This window comes from Myxocyprinus asiaticus, chromosome 1 (assembly GCF_019703515.2).
Source record: "Myxocyprinus asiaticus isolate MX2 ecotype Aquarium Trade chromosome 1, UBuf_Myxa_2, whole genome shotgun sequence".
Classification (NCBI taxonomy): domain Eukaryota; kingdom Metazoa; phylum Chordata; class Actinopteri; order Cypriniformes; family Catostomidae; genus Myxocyprinus; species Myxocyprinus asiaticus.
Genome location: NC_059344.1, coordinates 59,371,661 through 59,391,634, shown reverse-complemented (window position 1 = coordinate 59,391,634; position 19,974 = coordinate 59,371,661). Strand labels below are relative to the sequence as shown.

The 19,974-nt window shown below is 37.3% G+C and overlaps 1 protein-coding gene across 3 annotated transcripts in view; it reads left to right on the top strand.

Moving 5' to 3' along the window:
- Positions 1-19,974, top strand: part of LOC127443396 (myotubularin-related protein 13-like) — a 158,811-nt gene that overhangs the window by 11,622 nt on the left and 127,215 nt on the right. For 2 of the 3 annotated variants that reach the window (XM_051721598.1, XM_051705860.1), the window contains exon 2: positions 7,613-7,698. The exons of the other annotated variant lie outside the window; for it this stretch is intronic. In XM_051721598.1, the coding sequence (XP_051577558.1) occupies positions 7,613-7,698 (86 nt within the window). The remainder of the gene's footprint in view (positions 1-7,612; positions 7,699-19,974) is intronic. 3 annotated transcript variants of the gene reach the window in all.

Below are 19,974 nucleotides of genomic sequence, written 5' to 3'. Positions count from 1 at the left end.
GATCAAGGATTTAATCACTGAGTTAAAGATGTGATTATTGGCTGAATGTAATAAACATATGAATTCCTGAGAAGAGACTTGCTACCAAATCGGTTGTGACGTGTAATATACATTAGGGAGATATTAGGCCTAAGCTGTGAATTAACACTGTGTTCTGTATATAACATGAAATCAGACAACATAAAGACCAACACTGACTGATGCACAAAGCACAAAAACAAAAATACCTGTACGGTCCAGAAATGAGAAATATAACAGATGTTTCATGAGGATGATATGAAGTAGACAGTTTTGAATATTCATCTTCACCCTGCAGCTAAACAGCTCTGATAATAATAGCCTAATAGCTATAGTGCTTTTGCTTCTTTTCATATCAAACGCTATTATTATGTCGAATTAATGATTACGTTTCAAAACTAACCTAATTAAATCTATACTTACATTTTGGATACTGAGCAGCTCGTGATTTCCAGGCACGTGTATAACTGGGGTTTAACAAAGTTTATTACGTTTCATTTGGCGCTTCATCTCTAAAGGCAAATTAATGAGAGAAAATGTGTTTGTTTTTTTACAGTGGGAATAAAACTAGCGCTCTTTCCCTTTACGAGAGAGCATGCATGTTAAACAGTCTATGCTGCACAGAGAGATATGATGATGAGACATATGCATGGAGAGACATGGATTTTCAGTCCTATAGAATGAAACTGTTGATTTTTTTTTGTGTTCCAATGTGTGGATAACTAATTTTCACCAACATGTAAAAACGAAAAATGTGGGGATTTCGCGCACTGTGAACACGGAATGTGCGGAGATACTTAAAATGTTGCACAAGACGTGCAATCCCGCTATGAAATTCATTAAGTGTTTTTTTTTTCCTTCTATTTTCTACACATTGGTAATAGCTGCTAAGACACTTGGAAAAGAGCGAGAACAGTGCTAGGAGAGTGCATTCGGTGTCTGCATGCGACTGTGCCTTGGCGCGTCCAGTATATTATGCACTCGCGCATCTTTGCGAGCTAAATAGAATCGCGCTCACTCGTCAGTTAGAATACTTGGTTCACTCAGTGTAATTGTTGTGCTCTCTCACTTGTTGTTTTCTTGCACTAATGTTGTAAATGCAGCACTGGCCCGATCGGGCAAGTGACAGTTCTAGCAACTGGCCCGAATCTCTCTCACACTGTCCCCGGGCCATTGGGCTGTCCTTATTGTCGAGGCCTGCACATAATATGATACAAGGTGATGTTAACATTGATTATAGTTTGTGCCAGTTGATGGCAAGATGAATTTGCACAAATTATTATGAAGCACGATTCCTGGATGCTCAAACTGTTCTGTTGTTTGTACTCTAACCAGAGAAGAAAGCAAAATTATATTCCATCCCACTTCAGAATAATAAACACAAGATTTCTGTTCCTTCATAAAAGAATGTTCTTTCTTATGGCTGTATATTTATCATTAGAAGAAGCCTATCCAAAGTAGCTTCCTGTAGGGACAAATTTAAGGGACATGTACATTTCTTATTGATATCTGCTTCCTGCTTTGATTTCCTTTTTCCTTTAAATGAAAGTGTTAATTTAAGGCAAAGACACAAATACTTATGAGTGCAATATACGGTGGAAATTTTTAATGCCACAGGACAGTGGAAAGGTGAACTGGCAAAACAAATAAATGTTTGAATATGGTCTTTGATCTAATTAAATGGACATTTGGACTGCCTTGCTTCATAGAATGATGAGTTGGTGGAATTGATTGGAATTATGTCATGGAAGTTTGACTTTGTTTTGGTCTCTGAGGCTAGACTAATTTGCAAGAATTATATTTTGACCTCGAACTAGCCCAGATCATTTGTACTTGCTATTAAGATATCAATTGTTTATAATAACAGACTAAATGAAGTTGATCAAATAGAACGAATTCAGTTTCAGTGTTCTTTCAAACTAGAAAAACAACAGTGATTGAATTTCTCAAGTGATTTGCCTGCATTATTATTTGTGCGTAATGCTTTTAACATCCTCCTTTGTTCATCAAGGAAGCTTTTATAAGGTTGTACTGATGAACTTGGGATGATCACATCCCGTTTCTGATAACGTGTACCTTTTGGGGTGTCAGATCTGTCAGCTATGCCGTAATATGGAAATATGTGGATTGGTTTGGATTAGATGACCTCTAGTCCAACTATCTGAAATTGTTAACTTGTTTCAGCATTTATTAATGCAAGCCAAAAATACGATAATCATTCAGAGCTTGAGGATCTTTGACGTTGAAATGTGGAAATCTGTTGCTTAGAGTGTTTGGTGTCGTAGCTGACTTCAGAGAGCCAAAATAAATTACACTTGTGTCATTTCAGTAGGTGTTGTATTACTCTCTGGCACATCTAATCCTTTGGAAAACCCTTTGAGCTGCGCGTCTCTTCCGCCAATAATTTTTTGAGATCCACAACTGAGCTGTTGAGCTTCCTGGAATTTCGATGTCTTGACATCACAAATTTGCCAATCTTTCGAACACTTTTCTATGCAAATGCCAGCATATTCCTTTGCATATCTCTCTCTTTTTTTTTTTTTTGGAACGTTGTGGGCCAAAAGTCCAGTTGTGAGATGACTCTGGGATTTCTGGAAAAACACACTTGTTTTAAGCTGCAAAATATTTGCTTTACATGTAGTGCATAACTCAAGCTGGGGTAAAAGACATCAAGCAAATAATTTTTCCAAAGCTTGCCTAAGATGAGATGTGGTTTGAATGGTCTAGAAGTGAATCCATCTTCCTCAGCACACCTGTGTGAAGACTAAGCCAGTTCAGGTGAGGTGTTGACGTGGTGCTGACGCATAAAGATACTTACTCCCTACTCTTGAGCTCTTAGAACTACCTGATTTATATCATGATGCCTAGCTAGAAAGATGGATGTAAGTTTACAGTGAAGATGAATAATAAGAAATCTGGTGTTTTGATTGCACAGAATAATGATTGAATATTCAAACATTAAATGTTTTCCTTTTGCCTTTTTTATGCATTTTTTGTATCTTGAGAGTATTTGAACAAACCACTAACCCTAAGTTTAGATTTTTTTTCCACGACACATCATGCACCGTTTATGTCATGGATTGGGATGGTACTTCAAAAATGGCTTGTTGAGGAGGTTTGAGTTAGTGGCTTATTGAAGAAGTTTAGTATTAAGTAATCAGACTTAGACTTGCATTGAAGGGGGTATCTGAGACCCCTTTTACACCTGGTATTTAGATGCATCTCGGGTGATCCGATAACATGTGGTCAGGTGAGACACATTGCTGTTTACACCTGGTCGCTTAAATCCGTCTCCTGTGACCATCTGTGTTCGGATTTGGAAAGGAGGGACTGTGTTTCATGATGACATCAATCACGAAATCAATCATTATATCAGTGTGTTACTGCATGGTAATAAACTGCAATAAGTTAGAAAAGACAAAAAAAGTACGTAAAAAAAAAATAAAAATATCGCGCTACTTGTCCCAGATGCAGCTGAACTTTAATCTAAGCACAAACACAACAGGATGAATTAGCATTTACACATCAAATGTGATGCAGTTACATGCGTTTTTGACCACATTCTTGTGTGTTTAGACCCCGTTTAGACCTGTATTTAATGCTAACCACATGTGATCGGTTCAGCAAAAATGCATCTTAATATCAGGTGTAAACGGGGTCTGAGTCATTTCAAAATCAACTTTTTGTTTTTACTCCAACGCATAGTAGATCACACGCATGCCAAATTTTGGATGTGCTGTTCTCTGCTGCAGGATGTGTTTTCCGGTCCGAGTGCAGATATGCACATTTCAGGACCAGATTTATTAGAATGTAAGGAGATTGCTTCATACAGCTAACCAAGTTTGATATTTGTGTCATTGACGATTGGTAAAGACTTCAGTTGCTCGAAATGTTCTTTAAACAAGTTTGATAAATGTGGATAACAGCATTTTACAGTGTTTCTCACAGGATTTTTTTTTTTTTTAAGGGGATGCTTAACATCGTGTTTCTGTTCTGTTTTGGGGTTCAGAGTCAGGGCATGTCAATGAAATGTCATGTTTTGTATCGTACAGTGATGAGCAGTGAGGGAAATACGAATCAATTAGATATTAATGTTCTGGAATGTGAGCATTTCTTGAGTGATCATTGGCTGAGAAACAGATTTCTGCTAGATTGTAAACATACAGGGAAAAAATGGCTGTTAGAAAATAATAAATGAAATAGATATTTTTAATGAGGTTTCTGTTTAATACAGGTGGAACATTTTTTACAGTTGAAGTCAGAAGTTTACATACACCTAAGCCAAATACATTTAAACTCAGTGTTTCACAATTCCTGACATTTAATCATAGAAAACATTCCGTCTTAGGTCAGTTAGGATCACTACTTTATTTTAAGAATGTGAAATGTCAGAATAATAGTAGAGTGAAGGATTTATTTCAGCTTTTATTTCTTTCATCACATTCCCAGAGGGTCAGAAGTTTACATACACTTTGTTAGTATTTGGTAGCATTGCCTTTAAATTGTTTAACTTGGGTCAAACTTTTTGGGTAGCCTTCCACAAGCTTCTCACAATAAGTTTCTGGAATTTTGGCCCATTCCTCCTGACAGAACTGGTGTAACTGAGACAGGTTTGTAGGCCTCCTTGCTCGGACACAGTTTTTCAACTCTGCCCACAAATTTTCTATCAGATTGAGGTCAGGGATTTGTGATGGCCACTCCAATACCTTGACTTTGTTGTTCTTCAGCCATTTTGCCACAACTTTGGAGGTATGCTTGGGGTCATTGTCCATTTGGAAGACCCATTTGCAACGAGCTTTAAATTCCTGGCTGATGTCTTGAGATGTTGCTTCAATATATCCATGTAATTTTCCTTCCTCATTATGCCATCTATTTTGTGAAGTGCACCAGTCCCTCCTGCAGCAAAGCACCCCCACCACATGATGCTTCCACCCCCATACTTCAAGGTTAGGATGGTGTTCTTCGGCTTACAAGCCTCACCCTTTTTCCTCCAAGCATAACGATGGTCATTATGGCCAAACAGTTCCATTTTTGTTTCATCAGGCCAGAGGACATTTCTCAAAAAAGTACGATCTTTGTACTCATGTGCACTTGCAAACTGTAGTCTGGCTTTTTTATGGTGGTTTTGGAGCAGTGGCTCTTCCTTGCTGAGCAGCCTTTCAGGTTACGTTGATATAGGACTCATTTTATTGTGGATATAGATACTTGTTTACCTGTTTCCTCCAGTATCTTCACAAGATCCTTTGCTGTTGTTCTGGGATTGATTTGCACTTTTTGCACCAAACTGCGTTCATCTCCAGAAGACAGAATGCATCTTCCTGAGCGATATGATGGCGTGGTCCCATGGTGTTTATTCTTGCGTACTATTGTTTGTACAGATGAATGTGGTATCTTCAGGCATTTGGAAATTGCTCCCAAAGGATGAACCAGATTTGTGGAGGTCCACAATTTGTTTTCTGAGATTTTGGCTGATTTCTTTTGATTTTCCCATGATGTCAAGCAAAGAGGCACTGAGTTTGAAAAGAGGTCTTAAAATACATCCACAGATACACCTCCAATTGACAGAAGTTAATTGCCTAAAGGCTTGACATCATTTTCTGGAATTTTCCAAGCTGCTTAAAGGCACCGTTAACTTAGTTTATGTAAACGTCTAACCCACTGTAATTGGCATATAGTCAATTAAAAGTGAAACAGTCTGTCTGTAAACAATTGTTGGAAAAATGACTTGTGTCATGCACAAAGTAGATGCCCTAAACGACTTGCCAAAGCTATAGTTTGCTAATAGGAAATATGTAGTGGTTAAAAAATGAGTTTTAATGACTTCAACTTAAGTGTATGTAAACTTCTGACTTCAACTGTAAATCAAGGCAAAATACACTCAAAATCAAATTACACTCTCTGAACAAGTCTCAAATATAAATTTTTCTATGATCTTCATGAAAACTTGCTGTCCTATTTAAAACTCAAAATATCCTCCCTAGTCTTAAAAGACAATTTATTGCATATGAACAGGCGGTTTAGAAGTCTTAGAGAGACTGTTTAATTCTAAAGGTTGAGAGAGAGGGGAAATGGTCATGAAAAACTAGGATTACAACTGTTTTTGACAAAATATAAATAAATATATAAATATTTGGTTTCACCCAGCTGAGACAGGCTCTGAGATTGCTCACTCCCTTTCTTCACTTAGTATCTTCCTGCAAGGTCCACATAAGGTTCTTCGTTGTGCTCTGTGTGGTGTGCCTCAAGCCCATGTTTTGACTTTAAAAAGCATTGATTTTATCTTATTTATTTATTTATTTATTTACATTTATCTAGATGCAGACTGACACACTGCACTAGCCCTGGCCACCATCAACTATCGCTGCATAGCAACACCCTAGTATTGTAGTGGCAAATCTAAAAATTGTGTTTAATTAGCTATTTTTCATTTTATTTACGGTAAACTTACAAAGGAACAGTTACGGTAAACAGCCTTGAGTTACATTCCAGAGCTTAGCTTTAACCACTTAGCTATCACCAACAAAGAAATGGTTGTTTTGCTCTCTCTTGAGCTCTTTGCTCTGTAATTTATTTTCTGAAGGCTTCATTCTTTAGAATTAGCGTTGTGTAAGCCTTCCTTTACTTTGTAAATAATATATGACAGCAAGGCAAAGCCAGTGCGACTCTTCCAGCCAATTTTCTCTTTCTGGTAATCTGCTTTGTGTTAGCTATCAGTTTCTAGCATTTAATTGTTGACCACAAACACCTTGCTGTTGCCCAAACCTGTAATTTACTTATTATCTGTGACTAATTCTAGATCTGTGTGCAATTTGAGATAAGAATAACATTTAGCTAATAGTTGAATTCACACAACTTAGCTAGCATTTTCCAAAACTGTCTAAATGTATTATTACATATGTCAGTCAAGATCTGTCTCCTAGTATTTACTTCAGTTCCCTCTAGTGCCTTCTTCCAAATATCATCAAAAACACCAGCACAAATTATGTATTCCCAAGATAAGCACATAAATAATATCTAGCCCACACTCCATTTATCTGAGTATTTGATAATGTCTAAACTTCACATCTGTATTGAGGTATGAACCCTTCAAGATGCTTTTTCAATCAAACGCCTGGGGCACATTGACCTTTTAATCACTATTCCACTAAAATGTGGTTGTCCGCCTTTGCCAATGAGAAATGTGTCCTTTGGGACCAGTATTGTCACAATGCAACATTTAGGCTAAACCTGTAAATGTTAATTGCTGAAATCCGCTTAGACCTGTAAACACAGTTCTTTCTTCCTCATCAAATACAGGGCCAGGAAAGATGGTTTTTGGACCCCAAAAAGACTTAAAGGAATGCATAGGGAGTGAATGTGCCAATTAGGATATCTGGAGATGTGATCATGCATTACTATTTTTTTTTATGGTCAAGATTGTCCTGATATGCCCCATAGCACTGTTCTTTTATAAAAACAAACTAGAGTTCCAGTTATCAATATTGAAGTTGCACAGTTAAACATTTAATCACAAACTGAAATGTTGCTCAAATGGTCAAGCTCAGTCAAAGATAAAAAAAAAGTCCAAGTCTTTTTTTCTCTATAATTTTTTTAGGAACGGGGGAAGGATGTGGTAGGATCATTCAGCGCTTCCCCAAAAAGGACTGGGATGGCACAGCATTTCCCCAGGGTGTAGAGATGGTGAGTGGTTTTTTTTTAAATTTATTTTTAATTTTTTTATTCAGAATGATAAAAGCCTTGCATGAAAACGGAAAACAGTAGGCCCAAGTTCTTTATCAATAAACAGCTGAAGATCTGAACAGCAAAAAGTGTGCATTCTATTTTATTGTTTTTCTAAATTTTCTCGTCCATGTCAAATTTAACAGCTTTTATTGGGTTTCTGATATGACTGGAGTATTCATCTCATGCAAGTGTACATCATTTTCTACATATTTCTAAAAATGCCATGTCTTTGTGTAAAACTTTTAATTAGCAAAAACTTAGTGCACCTTTAATAAAAGTGCATTTATTCATAAAATAAATACACTTACAGTACATGTATACATTTGGCACAAGCAACAAGTTATACGTGTTTTCAGTACGTGAGTTCTCTAGGAAATGAATCCAGGACCTTGCTGTTGCTTGCTCCATGTTCTACCAGTTGAGCTAGAGAAACATTTTGTCCATATTTTAGCTACATTATGCCTTAAATGCTGTAGATTGAGATTAACTTGCATTGAACTCAGAATATTACTTCAAGCTAATGTGGATCTTGATTGTTCACTTATGTGTAACTTTTTCAGGCTTTTCCCTCTAAAAATAAATTCAAGCAATCCAGCAATTGTGCTGTGTATTCTTGGACAGGTTGAGAGACTCTGTTCACTCTTGCATTTTTAAACCTCCCTAAGCTGTACATTTGTGTGTCTAGCCAGAATGGCGAATAGTTTGGAAGATATTGTATGACCAAATATGACTCTGGTGTTATATACATCAGGTTGTCCAGCATGTGGTTGAGCCTCCGGTCAGCCAACAGGTTACACAGTCTGGGTCAGTCCTAGACTTGGGTGTTGTTTTGGTTATCGTGAATTCTGACACATACACGTTTGTGATTCTGAGAAGACATGGTCGTTTTCCCCACTCAAGGAATAATGATTATTTCTTAAAGAGTCAGTGGAATTGGATTTTACTCCATTTCCAGGGTTTGAAATACACTCAATTGTCAGTTCATTTGGTACATACAGTATAATACCAGGTAGGTTGTCAGCTGCAAGAACTGCTTAAGTAAACAGAAAAGATACATTTTGGTATTCCATTTTATTCTATTTTTCATATTACAATTTAATTAGTTGTTTTATGTTTAGATATGATTTATTAAGATGTTGTTTTTTTCCATTTTGCACTTCATCTCTAGTCTTGTTTTTGAGCTGGTGCTTCAGAATAACATTCATCAAACACATTTGCATCTCTTTGAACACCGCAGGGACAGTGCAATGCATTGTGTGGGCGATTTGTTTTATTTAAAAATAGACCAGAGCTATGTGCATGTCATAGCTGGTTAGTCATTGGGTGTGCCAGTATTCCAAATGGGCTTTAGAACTGAACCAGAAAAGTCATGCATGTTTTGCTGGTCCTCAGGGAACATGGCTTGAGTTCATCCACACAGCATCATCTCAGAAGCATTCAGCAACATGCGGAGGGCCCCTGTATAGTTTCTACTTTGTGTGTTTACTCTAACATATCAGTGTGTGCACATGTTTTCACTGATGTTTCCCTCCCCATTGTGCCTCTTTGCTCTTGCCATCTCTATGGTGTTTTATTGCAGTGGCCCAACCTTGGGCAATTTCTAGATGATTGATCTTGTTGAAGGTTTCATAATGTTATACTTACAGTGCTCATGTTTACTTTTGTATCACGCCTTGTATGGTCTTATGATGCTTATTTATGGTTGTCGCCAAGCATCTGTCTGTTAATGGTGGTTTTCTGAATAATTTATAGTGAGTTACAAATTTTCCTCATATTTCGGAAAATTCTACATTTCCTTCAAATTGTATGGAGGATTCAATTGTTTTAGTTGTGGGTATCATGTTAAGTCATTTATTATGGACGAATTGTTAAATAAAGATGATAACAAGGCAAGCTCATAAAACCCACATTGCTGGGGGTTAAGTGTCCCCAGCATTCACCAGCATATTTGTGTGATGAAATTGCTCCAGTCCCAGCTTTATAGTTTTAATGAAAATGTGCCATAGTTTTTAACATACCAGCCAGGCAATTTGCATTTCTTCTGGTATGCAAATTGTTATTATTTGCAGATTTCTAGATTTCTTTTTCGCTTTGTTTTCTGTTGCGGAACACAAAATTACTTTCTTTGTTACAACCACCCCCAGCAAACTAAGTAACCACAGATGAGGAATGTTCCCAGAATAAAAGGGGTCAACCCCCCCCCCCCCCCCCATCGTGTTTACAGCTCTTGTTCCAAAGGTGTTTTTAATCTTGGAGGATGTTCGTCAGCTATTTTCTTTTTAACTCTACTCTGCTCTCTTCATGTTAATACCATCATTGCTCACTGCTTCCATAATGCTGACAACATTTTGAAACCTATGGAGACGACATTAAGGGTGTGTTCACACTTGGCAGGTTTGGTTCGATTAAAACAAACTCTGGTGCTATTGCTCTGTTAGTGCGGTTCATTTGAACAAGTGTGAACGCTGCCATCCGAACCTTGGTGCGCACCAAACAAGCAGACCGAGACCGCCTGAATAGTGGGTCTTGGTCTGCTTTCAAACGAACTCTGGTGCGGTTCGACTGATAAATGAACACAGCATGGACCAAAGACGTCTAAACGGACCAAAAACAGGAAGTAATTTGCCTTATACTGACCTCAAGCATACCTGGTTCTTCTCATCATAGGAGCTATGTTGCCCGTTACAATTCGATACAGGAGTCGGAACCGCCGTCTCCTTGCAGCATATCTTCGTTTGTGTGTGCAACGGCGGAATTCCTGGTGCTGTTTTGACTCCTTTACACATTTTATTAGCTCTTCATTTGTTCTCAGCTGGTAAAAATACCACCATATATACATAAATCCAACGAGCGCATTTAGCCCAGCGGGCAGCATTGTTTTGGATGTTCAGCAAGTTCCGTCGCAAAATATACATCATAAAAGCTGTCCAATTAGGTTGTGACCTTATCCTTATGCCTTTTGTTTTGTATCTTCGGTGTTAAAAATGCCAGTGTGTACGCTAAGCGAACCAGGACTAAATGTATCATTTTCTTTTTTGGTCCGGACCAAGAGAACCGAACTACAAATGTGAACACACCCTAAATGTCCCATTTAAAGTTGGTTGAACTAGATCAGTGCTATTAACAAATAGTTGTCAGACTGCATCCATAAACATCAATGACATTTGGCTGGACTTGTTATTGGTCTTGGGCAGTTAAGATACAGATGTTCTCTGATTCCCTTTAAACAATTAGTAATCTTTAAAGATATAATGAAATTAATTAGGGACCAACGCAAAATACTTGTTTTTCTGTGCATCTGGGTCAAAAATATCTTTGGTCGGTCAATCATCATGCGTCAATCAATCTGTTCACTCATTTAATTGATTTACTTACTCAGCTTGTGAATGTATGTTGAATGTTAAATCTTTCTAAACAAGGATATACAATACATACAGTGTCAAGTTTTAGTCACTAAGTTGTGCAAAATTCAGAATTTCAGAATGAACTCGCTTTTAATTCATGAGTTGGAATTTGAATTGAATTGGCCACGCCCCACAGGAAGTTGAATTGGAATGATATTAAGTGGAGTTTACTGAATTGCAATTAGAAAAAATTCAACAATGTCACATTACATAATTTCATTAGTCCAAGACACATTTTGTGACAATTAATTATGATTTTTTTTTTTTTTTACCAAGTATGCCTATTTATTAACTTAGAAATAACAATTTTCTCTGTAATAATTAAATAAATAAATAACTTTAAATAGCCATCATAAGATTAAGTTGTTAAAATTAAAATAGCCATCAAAAGATTTAGTTGTTGGATTAATCTACTCCATTTTAAGTAAATTAACTGAACTTAAAACATTAACCTACCATGACTTTTACATATCAGCTGTACAAATTACATATTATTAAATGTTTTTTTTTTTTTACAACTTTAACAGTTACATATTTAAATGTAGTAATTGTAAGAAGATAAATTAAACTCTGTCAACTTTGTCCTGTGACAATTGCTTCCTTTGTTTACATGGTTTTAATCTTTTCAAGATACTGAGCATCTCATTTACATATCTTTAAACATATATTTTATTAAGAGCAATGTGTTTGCTGTCTTAAACCAATAATATCACATTTTTACTCATAACATGACCACTTTTGAGAAAAAAAAAAACAAAACATAAAGGATTTTAAAATGGCAAGCACAGACCTCGACACTTGGTACATAAAACACGACAAGGTTAACAATCAACAAATTGATCATTTTATTACAGAATCAAACTCATCCTGACATTACAAAACAACAAGTTACCTACCATGACAACAAAATGAACAATGTAAACAAAACCATGGGCCAAAGGCCAAACAATGCAACCATATTATTCATGCTCAAGTGCATGCTGGGAAGAGGGTAAATGAGACTGAATCACATAAACATTTTGTTTAGGCCAGTTTAAACTCAAATAAATGCATTAACCCAACTTGCTTCTAGTTGGTTCGACTTAATCTAAGAATGTTGTAATTATAGAAAGCTGCATTGAGATGAGCTACTTGCATTCCTGAAAATTTCCAAACTGAAAAACTACAATAAGCAAGTAAATCTTTCAATGTTTTTTCAGCATTGTTTATTTGATATCATTTGTTTTTTTGTTTTTTTCAGCATAATGTTTCTGGAAATACCCCATTTGTTATCCGTATGAAAATGTGATAACATGTTTCATGTTATACTGAAAAATTAAATGTATTTAAAACAGTCATATGAATTTCATTTCATTTTAATTGTACTTATTTAAATTCAAATTTGAATTGCAATTCTGCATCCTTTTTGCTACCTCAATTCAAATTCAATTTATGCCTTTCTCTGAACTAACATCATTTCTTTAGTCATTTTACAGTCAGTTCCCCTCAAGTTTACACAGGTGTCCTAGCAGAATAACCACAAGTATATTACATCACTTTAGCTATGGACATGTTTTATATTTGACAACCAGATCTGTTCAAATTATGTTCGCCACTTTAAACAGTATTTCTGTAGTTGTATAATTTGAATACTAACAAACTTATTTCTGCAATAGTTTGTTTAAAGTGTGCTTGTATTATCGTTCTTTAAAACAAATATCACTTGGTTTGAGATTTTGTCAGGTAGCTTAAATGTCCAAGTACTTCTTAGGGTCACTTTATATTGCGGAATAATATCAAGTTTCTGTCACGCCTCCACCTGACTCTCTCTCCCCATTCACTGTTCACTATCCCTACACTTCTAATCACCTCCACCTGTAATTGATCACACACCACATTAAGAACTGCATATATACTCACCTCAGCCCAGCATTCATTGACTAGTCTAACTAAGGACTTTACAGACCGCACTACTCAGTGTTGTGTTGTTTACTCACCCGCATAGCATGTATCTTCATCATCCTTCTTATTCTCTGCCTTCGTTCATCAGTGTGCATATAGTCTACTGCAAGTTACATCCTTGTCAACTGTCAACAAGTCTTCATCCAGTTAAGTTTGCTACCTGTAGTACTTAGCAGTGTTAATCAATTTCTGGTGTGTCTGCGTCATTACAGTTTCATTCCAAAAATGGAAAAGTGTCTGTTTTAATCCTTCTCGGTTCATTCTGTCCTGTGATTTGCGGAAAGCAAATGAAATGGGTGTTTCTCAATAATTTCAGCCTGTTTTGACTGTGATCATGGCACTGCTTGTTTGGAAGTTCTTTCGGAATCTGATGGAACCATTGAATATCACAAAACTTTGTTGCAGCATGAATTTATTTTCAGAACAGCACAACAGAGGAAAGTTCACATGCTTTTCAAATTCTGTAGGGATGACTGGAATTCATTAATGGTTTTTATCTTTGATCTCCGTGTGCTGCTGTTTGCAGTGTTGTAACTTGAGATGCTTTTGGAATTTATAAATGATTTACATTCATCCTAAAATTTTCATAGAAGTTCATCAATGAATGTCAGGTTCACTTCATTACAAGCAAGCTTCACTGCTTTATGAGAATTCGTAAGAATTGTACGAGATAGCGAATTTGTGAGAAACGTACGACTGAAACACCAACCAATTACTTCCCAGGTGTCCTTGTAGACCCCAATGTTAAGTTTCTTCCTTTTTAAACTAAATGTGTGTCGAGGGAAAGGTAAACCTAACAATGAAGTGTAACACCTTACCCAGACCCTAAAACTAACCATAATAGTAATGAAAAGAGTTCTGTTGTGTTGGATAGAAGACAGAGAAACTTCTGTTTCGTGATATTTTTCATAATTTTAACCACTAACCTAAACCCCATACCTAAACTTAACCATTAAGTGTAACACCTTACCCAGACCCTTAACATAACGATTATTGTCTTGTTAAAAGCCCTGTTGTGTATGACGGAAGAAAACTAAACTTCCGGGTTCAGAACGTGCATTCGTGATGTATTTCGTAATTTTAAGCCCTAAACCTAACCATAGATTTTAACCTGTAACTGTGATTGTAATTGATAAATACATTTGTGTACGATGGACGAAAGGAAATGTGAGGGTTTTGAAGTCTTACAATTTCTAATGAATTCGCCATCTTGGATATTCTTACGAATTCTTATGAAACTGTGTTGGAGTTTGTGTCATGTTAGACTTGAAAATGTTTAGCTTCTTGAAAACAAACGTTTTTCTATAACAGAAATACATTCATATAGAACATAATTTTAGAGATTTGCACTTTTGGATCATTTTCAATTGATTTAACCAAATTTCTGTGTTTCAAACATGCAGATAGCATTTAGTATGTAGTTTATTATGTTTCTTATATTGGTTTTATTAGCAAGCCAACTGCATTTTCTGAGGATGAATTTAGTTTATAGAGGTCAATTTGATTGATTCCTGAAGGCCACATGGTTTTATTGCTTGATTTTAAAATGTCAAAGCAGATTGGATGTCCTGGTCTTTCACGTGGGGTGCAGCTTTTAACAAGCAGCTGACAAACAAGAGTTGAATTGATGCTCGCAAATGCCAGTGTGGTTGGCTCGCCATTAGGTGCGTCCCAGAGAGCTTCCAGTGTCTGTCCTATGATACTGATTCATCTGCAATAAACAGAAAATGATATAGTGACGTGTATTGTGGTAGCTGCTTTTTTGTCCCTTTATTTGAGTTTGTTGTTATAGTTGACATACAAATTATTTATTTATTTATTTTTTTTTTTCTGTCATGGATATGGCACTAACTGCTTGATGTTTTGTGACATGGTAGCTGCAATACTGTTGTCATTTATGTTGTCAAATGCTTGATTTTTAGTCACAGTCCTTTGTTATTTGATTTGCTGAGACCAAAGCAGTAGTCAATATACTATAAGATACTAAGCTAGTTTTTTGGTTGAAATCCCCCTTTGCAGTAATGGACAAGGTAGATTTTAAACCCTTGTATGGTGGGATGAGTAAGAGACTGACACAGTGGGTGTGGTGTCAGGCCTCGGAGAGGCGCTTATTTTAAATAATAATCAACATAAAATGTCCAAAAAGGGGAAGTGTTAAAGGGGAAAATTGTCCAACGTAACGGGGGAGCTGGCATCCTCATGGTGAATCAGGGCTCTGTGTAGGAAGGGGGAATGTCCATGAGTTGGTCCAGGATGTGGTTGGGGTTCGACGGCTGCATGCGCTCCCCACTTAGGGTTCCGGGGGCATGAGGTGCAGCGGCTTCTGTGGCGGCCTGTCTTCCCTGGGGCAAGTGTGAGGGGAAGGAAGCCCGGCACCCTAGCCCATTGGCTGCAACGCATATGCCACCCAGGTGACACATCTAACTGTTCCGGGGTAGCGGGTCCGGCAGCGCATCTAACTTGGCTGGTATCATCATTCGCTTGGCTCATCATTCGCTACCCAAACGAGACTTATTAAATTGCACTTCTCTTCTCTCCTGCCCACTCCGGCTGTGAGCCTGGTTGAAGGACGGCCCTCAGAGGTGGGGCGAGGATAACGAGATGGAGGGGCGGGTCGTTCCGCCACACTTAGGTTAGGTTCGACTTTATTGTCCCTTTAGGGGGAATTTTTCTTGGACTCGGCTGCTGCAACAACATATATGTACCATACACAGCAACAACATCCATGTTACATTCACAAAAATGGACGAAAAAAACAACAACGTTTACGTTATGCTATATACATACACACACACATATATATATATATATATATATATATATATATACATAAATATATAAAGAAAAAAAACCTTTCACCTGTATACCTCGTAATGCTCTATGGTCTATTGCAGGGTTCCCTAATTAGTTTTGGCCAAGAGCCAAATTCTGTCAACAATACAAAGTCTAAAGACGCTGACTACCACCTCTTGAGTTCGCGAGTTTGAATCCCAGGGCATGCTGAGTGACTTCAGCCAGGTCTCCTAAGCAACCAAATTGGGAGGGTTGCTAGGGAGGGTAGAGTCACATGGGGTAACCTCCTCGTGGTCGCTGTAATGTGGTTTGCTCTCAGTGGGGTGCGTGTTGAGTTGTGTGTGGATGCCATGGAGAATAACGTGGGCCTCCACACGCACTATGTCTCCGCAGTAACGCGCTCAACAAGCCACGTGATAAGATGCGCGGATTGAGGCGAGACACTACGCCACCACGAGGACTTAGAGTGCATTGGGAATTGGGCATTCCAAATTGGGGAGAAAAAGGGGAGAAAATAAAATCAAAACAAAAAACAATACAAAGTCAAGGGCCACGGCCGTCGATGTAATGACAGTTTTTTTGTGCAGCTGCTGTTATTATTATTATTATTATTATTATTATTATTATTATTATTATTACTATTGTTGTTTTTATTATTAAAAGAGTCACGCATAAATATTCTTATTTTTTTTATTAGTTCTTTTTCTCAGTATTATTAACCTGTTTTATATATTCAAACAATTATGAACATTTTGTTTGTATACAGATACACAAAATTACACAGCTTTGCCTGCTGGAAAAAAAAACCCTTAAATGAACAATCTGGATCTCCATGTCCTCCATGCGTGTCAACTGTTCCTGCTCATCTCTAAACAGGATCTACTCCCTGCACTTTCACTAATTGCAGATTCAAGTATTAGACCTATTAGCATTAATATTGTTATTGTTCTTAAGGATAATATAACAAAGTATTGCAATAATTTCAATAAAGAAAAGACCGTGAGCCAATGTTTTCTTATAAATTATTTTTAATATTAGGCTATTCATCATATTTTTGTTATTCTTAATGTGCACTATTCCACGTGTATTTGTATCACAGTACATTATGTTATATTATCCAGGCATTAATCCAGACATTATAAAAAAAAATAGTAGTTGGCTTCGGGAGTCTGTTTGGAATATACTCGTTGCAAAATACATGTACAAATATAAATAGGATGTATATTTATGCAACAGCACTATTTACTCATCTCACTTGCATAAAAGCACAGATTATATACTCCTCAGAATGCATCAACACCATGCAAAAGAACATAATGAAACAGTTTTGCCAAATTAGGTAAATGAATGCTTTAACAGCGTTCAATATACAGTATTAATTTCTAACAGCTGAAGGTGCGGGCATGAGACTGGTATAAATGTTTGTAGAACAGTAACAGCGGCGCCTACTGTACAGGGGTTGTTTTTCATTTTTATTTTTTATGCACTCTTGTGTGGATAGACCTTTCATCGGAAGTTTGTCTCACATAATTATCGCAGATTTGGTGTGAATAGGCCTTTAGCGCGGGCCAAACATTTGTCTCTCGCGTGCCGGATGTGACCCACGGGCCGCCCATTGAGGAACCTTGGTCTACTGTTTAAGATATGAATTGATACTGGCACAAAATATTTTTTATAGCGATTGCCCTTACACATAGGGACCCTGTAACGTCTCCCTGATGGTAAAACCTGACATTCATAGTGGAGAACATGGCTCGGATCAGCCACTTTTCTGTGCTCTCTCAAAAACCACCTGCTTGTCGACATATTGAAGGGGTGTTGTTTTTAATTGTTTAATGTTTGTCACACTGGGTGCCAAATTGACCATCCAATCAGAATTAACCTAAGGCTAAATTTTAGAAGACATTTATATTTCCCAGAGGTTTCCCATAGAGCTCTTTGCCAATTGTACAAAATAGGTGAAAGCTTTGCAACAAATGAATTGCAAGTTAATTTCAAATAAAGAGTTTTTGCAAGCATATGTTCTCAGGGGGGTTTTTTTATCCTTTTTTTTATTATTTGACATTTCCAAACAAAAAGTAAAATATTGTTTCTAAACAAAAGAATTTTGTCAACTCGTTTAGTAGATAAGCACAGAGTTAGCCTTGAAACGTCTCAAGGATGTACATAGTGTTACCCATTTACCTGTTTGTCAATGCCACAGTGATCGGTTGCCATTTATCTCTGCCTCGGGAGATATTTGCTCTTCAGTTATCTCTTCATTCTCTCGGCTGGAACACATTGAGGGTTTTGTGTTATGTCCAGAATGATGGACTAAAATGTTCCTGTTAAACCAACATCATCACCCATTCATCTACTCTCCTACGATAGCTCGAGCCACTTGGCAGACCATGCTGCATGTGTGTTAGCTTCCTCAGCATGCTGGGAATGAGATGGACAGAGACCCTTGGCACCTTGTGATGCCAGTTGGTCTTACAGCTGCTGGCTCTCAAGCTCATTTTTATGTCTTCAGCGTTTATGTGCAGAATACTCTTTTTAGATTTATTTATACTAATGGATTATGTCCCTCGTATTGTAAGCCTGAAAAAACGTACCTCCCTCATTCTTCTTAAGTCAAATGGAAAAAACAACTAACAGAAAATAACATCTGCTGATATACATCAAAATTCTTAATGTTCTGTTCATTTATAAGTCTTGATTTATTTTAGAATTAGAAAATATAAATACTGGTGGCTTGCACTGATTAAAACATAATATAGAATACACAAGCACTGAATGAAACATGCCCTCTTTTACCAAAAAAATTTTAGTTACATGTTCTTTGAAGAGTCTCTGCAGTCATTAACAGAAAGCAGTTTTAATATTCGCATGTTTGCTTTGTTTTGAGGGAGCTATGGGCCGATGGGGGGGGGGTGGGATTTGGGGGTCGTAACTGTTTGTGTCATCTGTCTCATCTGATGCTTTGACTTTTTGAACCTCTCTTTCCTTTCCTCCAAATCCCTGTTGTAATCTGGAAAGTGGTTCGTACATCTGGGAACGAAACACAAAGTATGCAGAAAATGTGTAAATAGTTTGCACATTAGTTGGTCTGTTGTTTGCGGTCCATCTAACAGAGGAGATTTCGAAGCTGGGCTTGGATATTGTGTAGTCCTATATCCCTGTACAACTTCCACTGTTTAGTACATGAAATGTCAAATTTCATCCAAAAAATCCAAATAAATAAGACATTCTAAGAAAATGAAGCCTATTTTAGGACCATTATACTTTTTCCGTTGTGACATTGTTTTATGAAAATTTAGCACATTCCCCCCCCCCAAATTTCATTATTGTAATGCAAAAAATGCACTCACTTTACTGTAATGCGGAAGAAAATATACATTATTTAATTTGTAAAATATTTATACGCACATCATGGCATTTGTATGTGTTGCACTACTAACTTAATTTGTGTCAATTTTAATAATAAAAAAAAAAACTTTAACACAGAATTTCTACAGTAAAAATGACTGAAATTACTGAGTACATTAATCAGAATTTAACAAGAATCTTCTCTGAGAATAAGAAGAATTACACAAAACTCAAAAGTATGTTGTAAAATGCCCAGAAACAGTGCGGAAATGAAAATTATTAAACCTGCACTCAGTAAGTTTTTGCTAATTAAAAAGGGCAGAGGCAGTTTGCAGTGTATATAGTGTGGCAGGGTGAACAAGAGACAGACACAGTGGTTGTGACGTCAAGCCTCGGAGAGGCATTTATTGGAAAATAATAATAAACATAAAATGTCAAAAAATGAGGGAAATAGTGTCCAGGGGGAATGGTGTTCAAAACAAAGAGGAATCGGGCATCCTCGCGCTGAAGGTCGGGGGTGTGTCCATGGAGTGGCCCAGGCTTGAGCGGGGTCCAACGGATGCACGTGCTCCCCTCGTGGATCCGTGGGGCAGCATCGGCGTCAGCGGCCTGTCCTCCCAGGCCCGCGGCAGGTATGTGGGGAAGCGGCCCGGCCTCTAGCCCGTCGGCCACACATCAAACTCTGGGTGTCTGAGGAGCGGGTCCGGGGACGCATCTAATTCGGCCGTACCCTCCCCGCTCTGGTCCT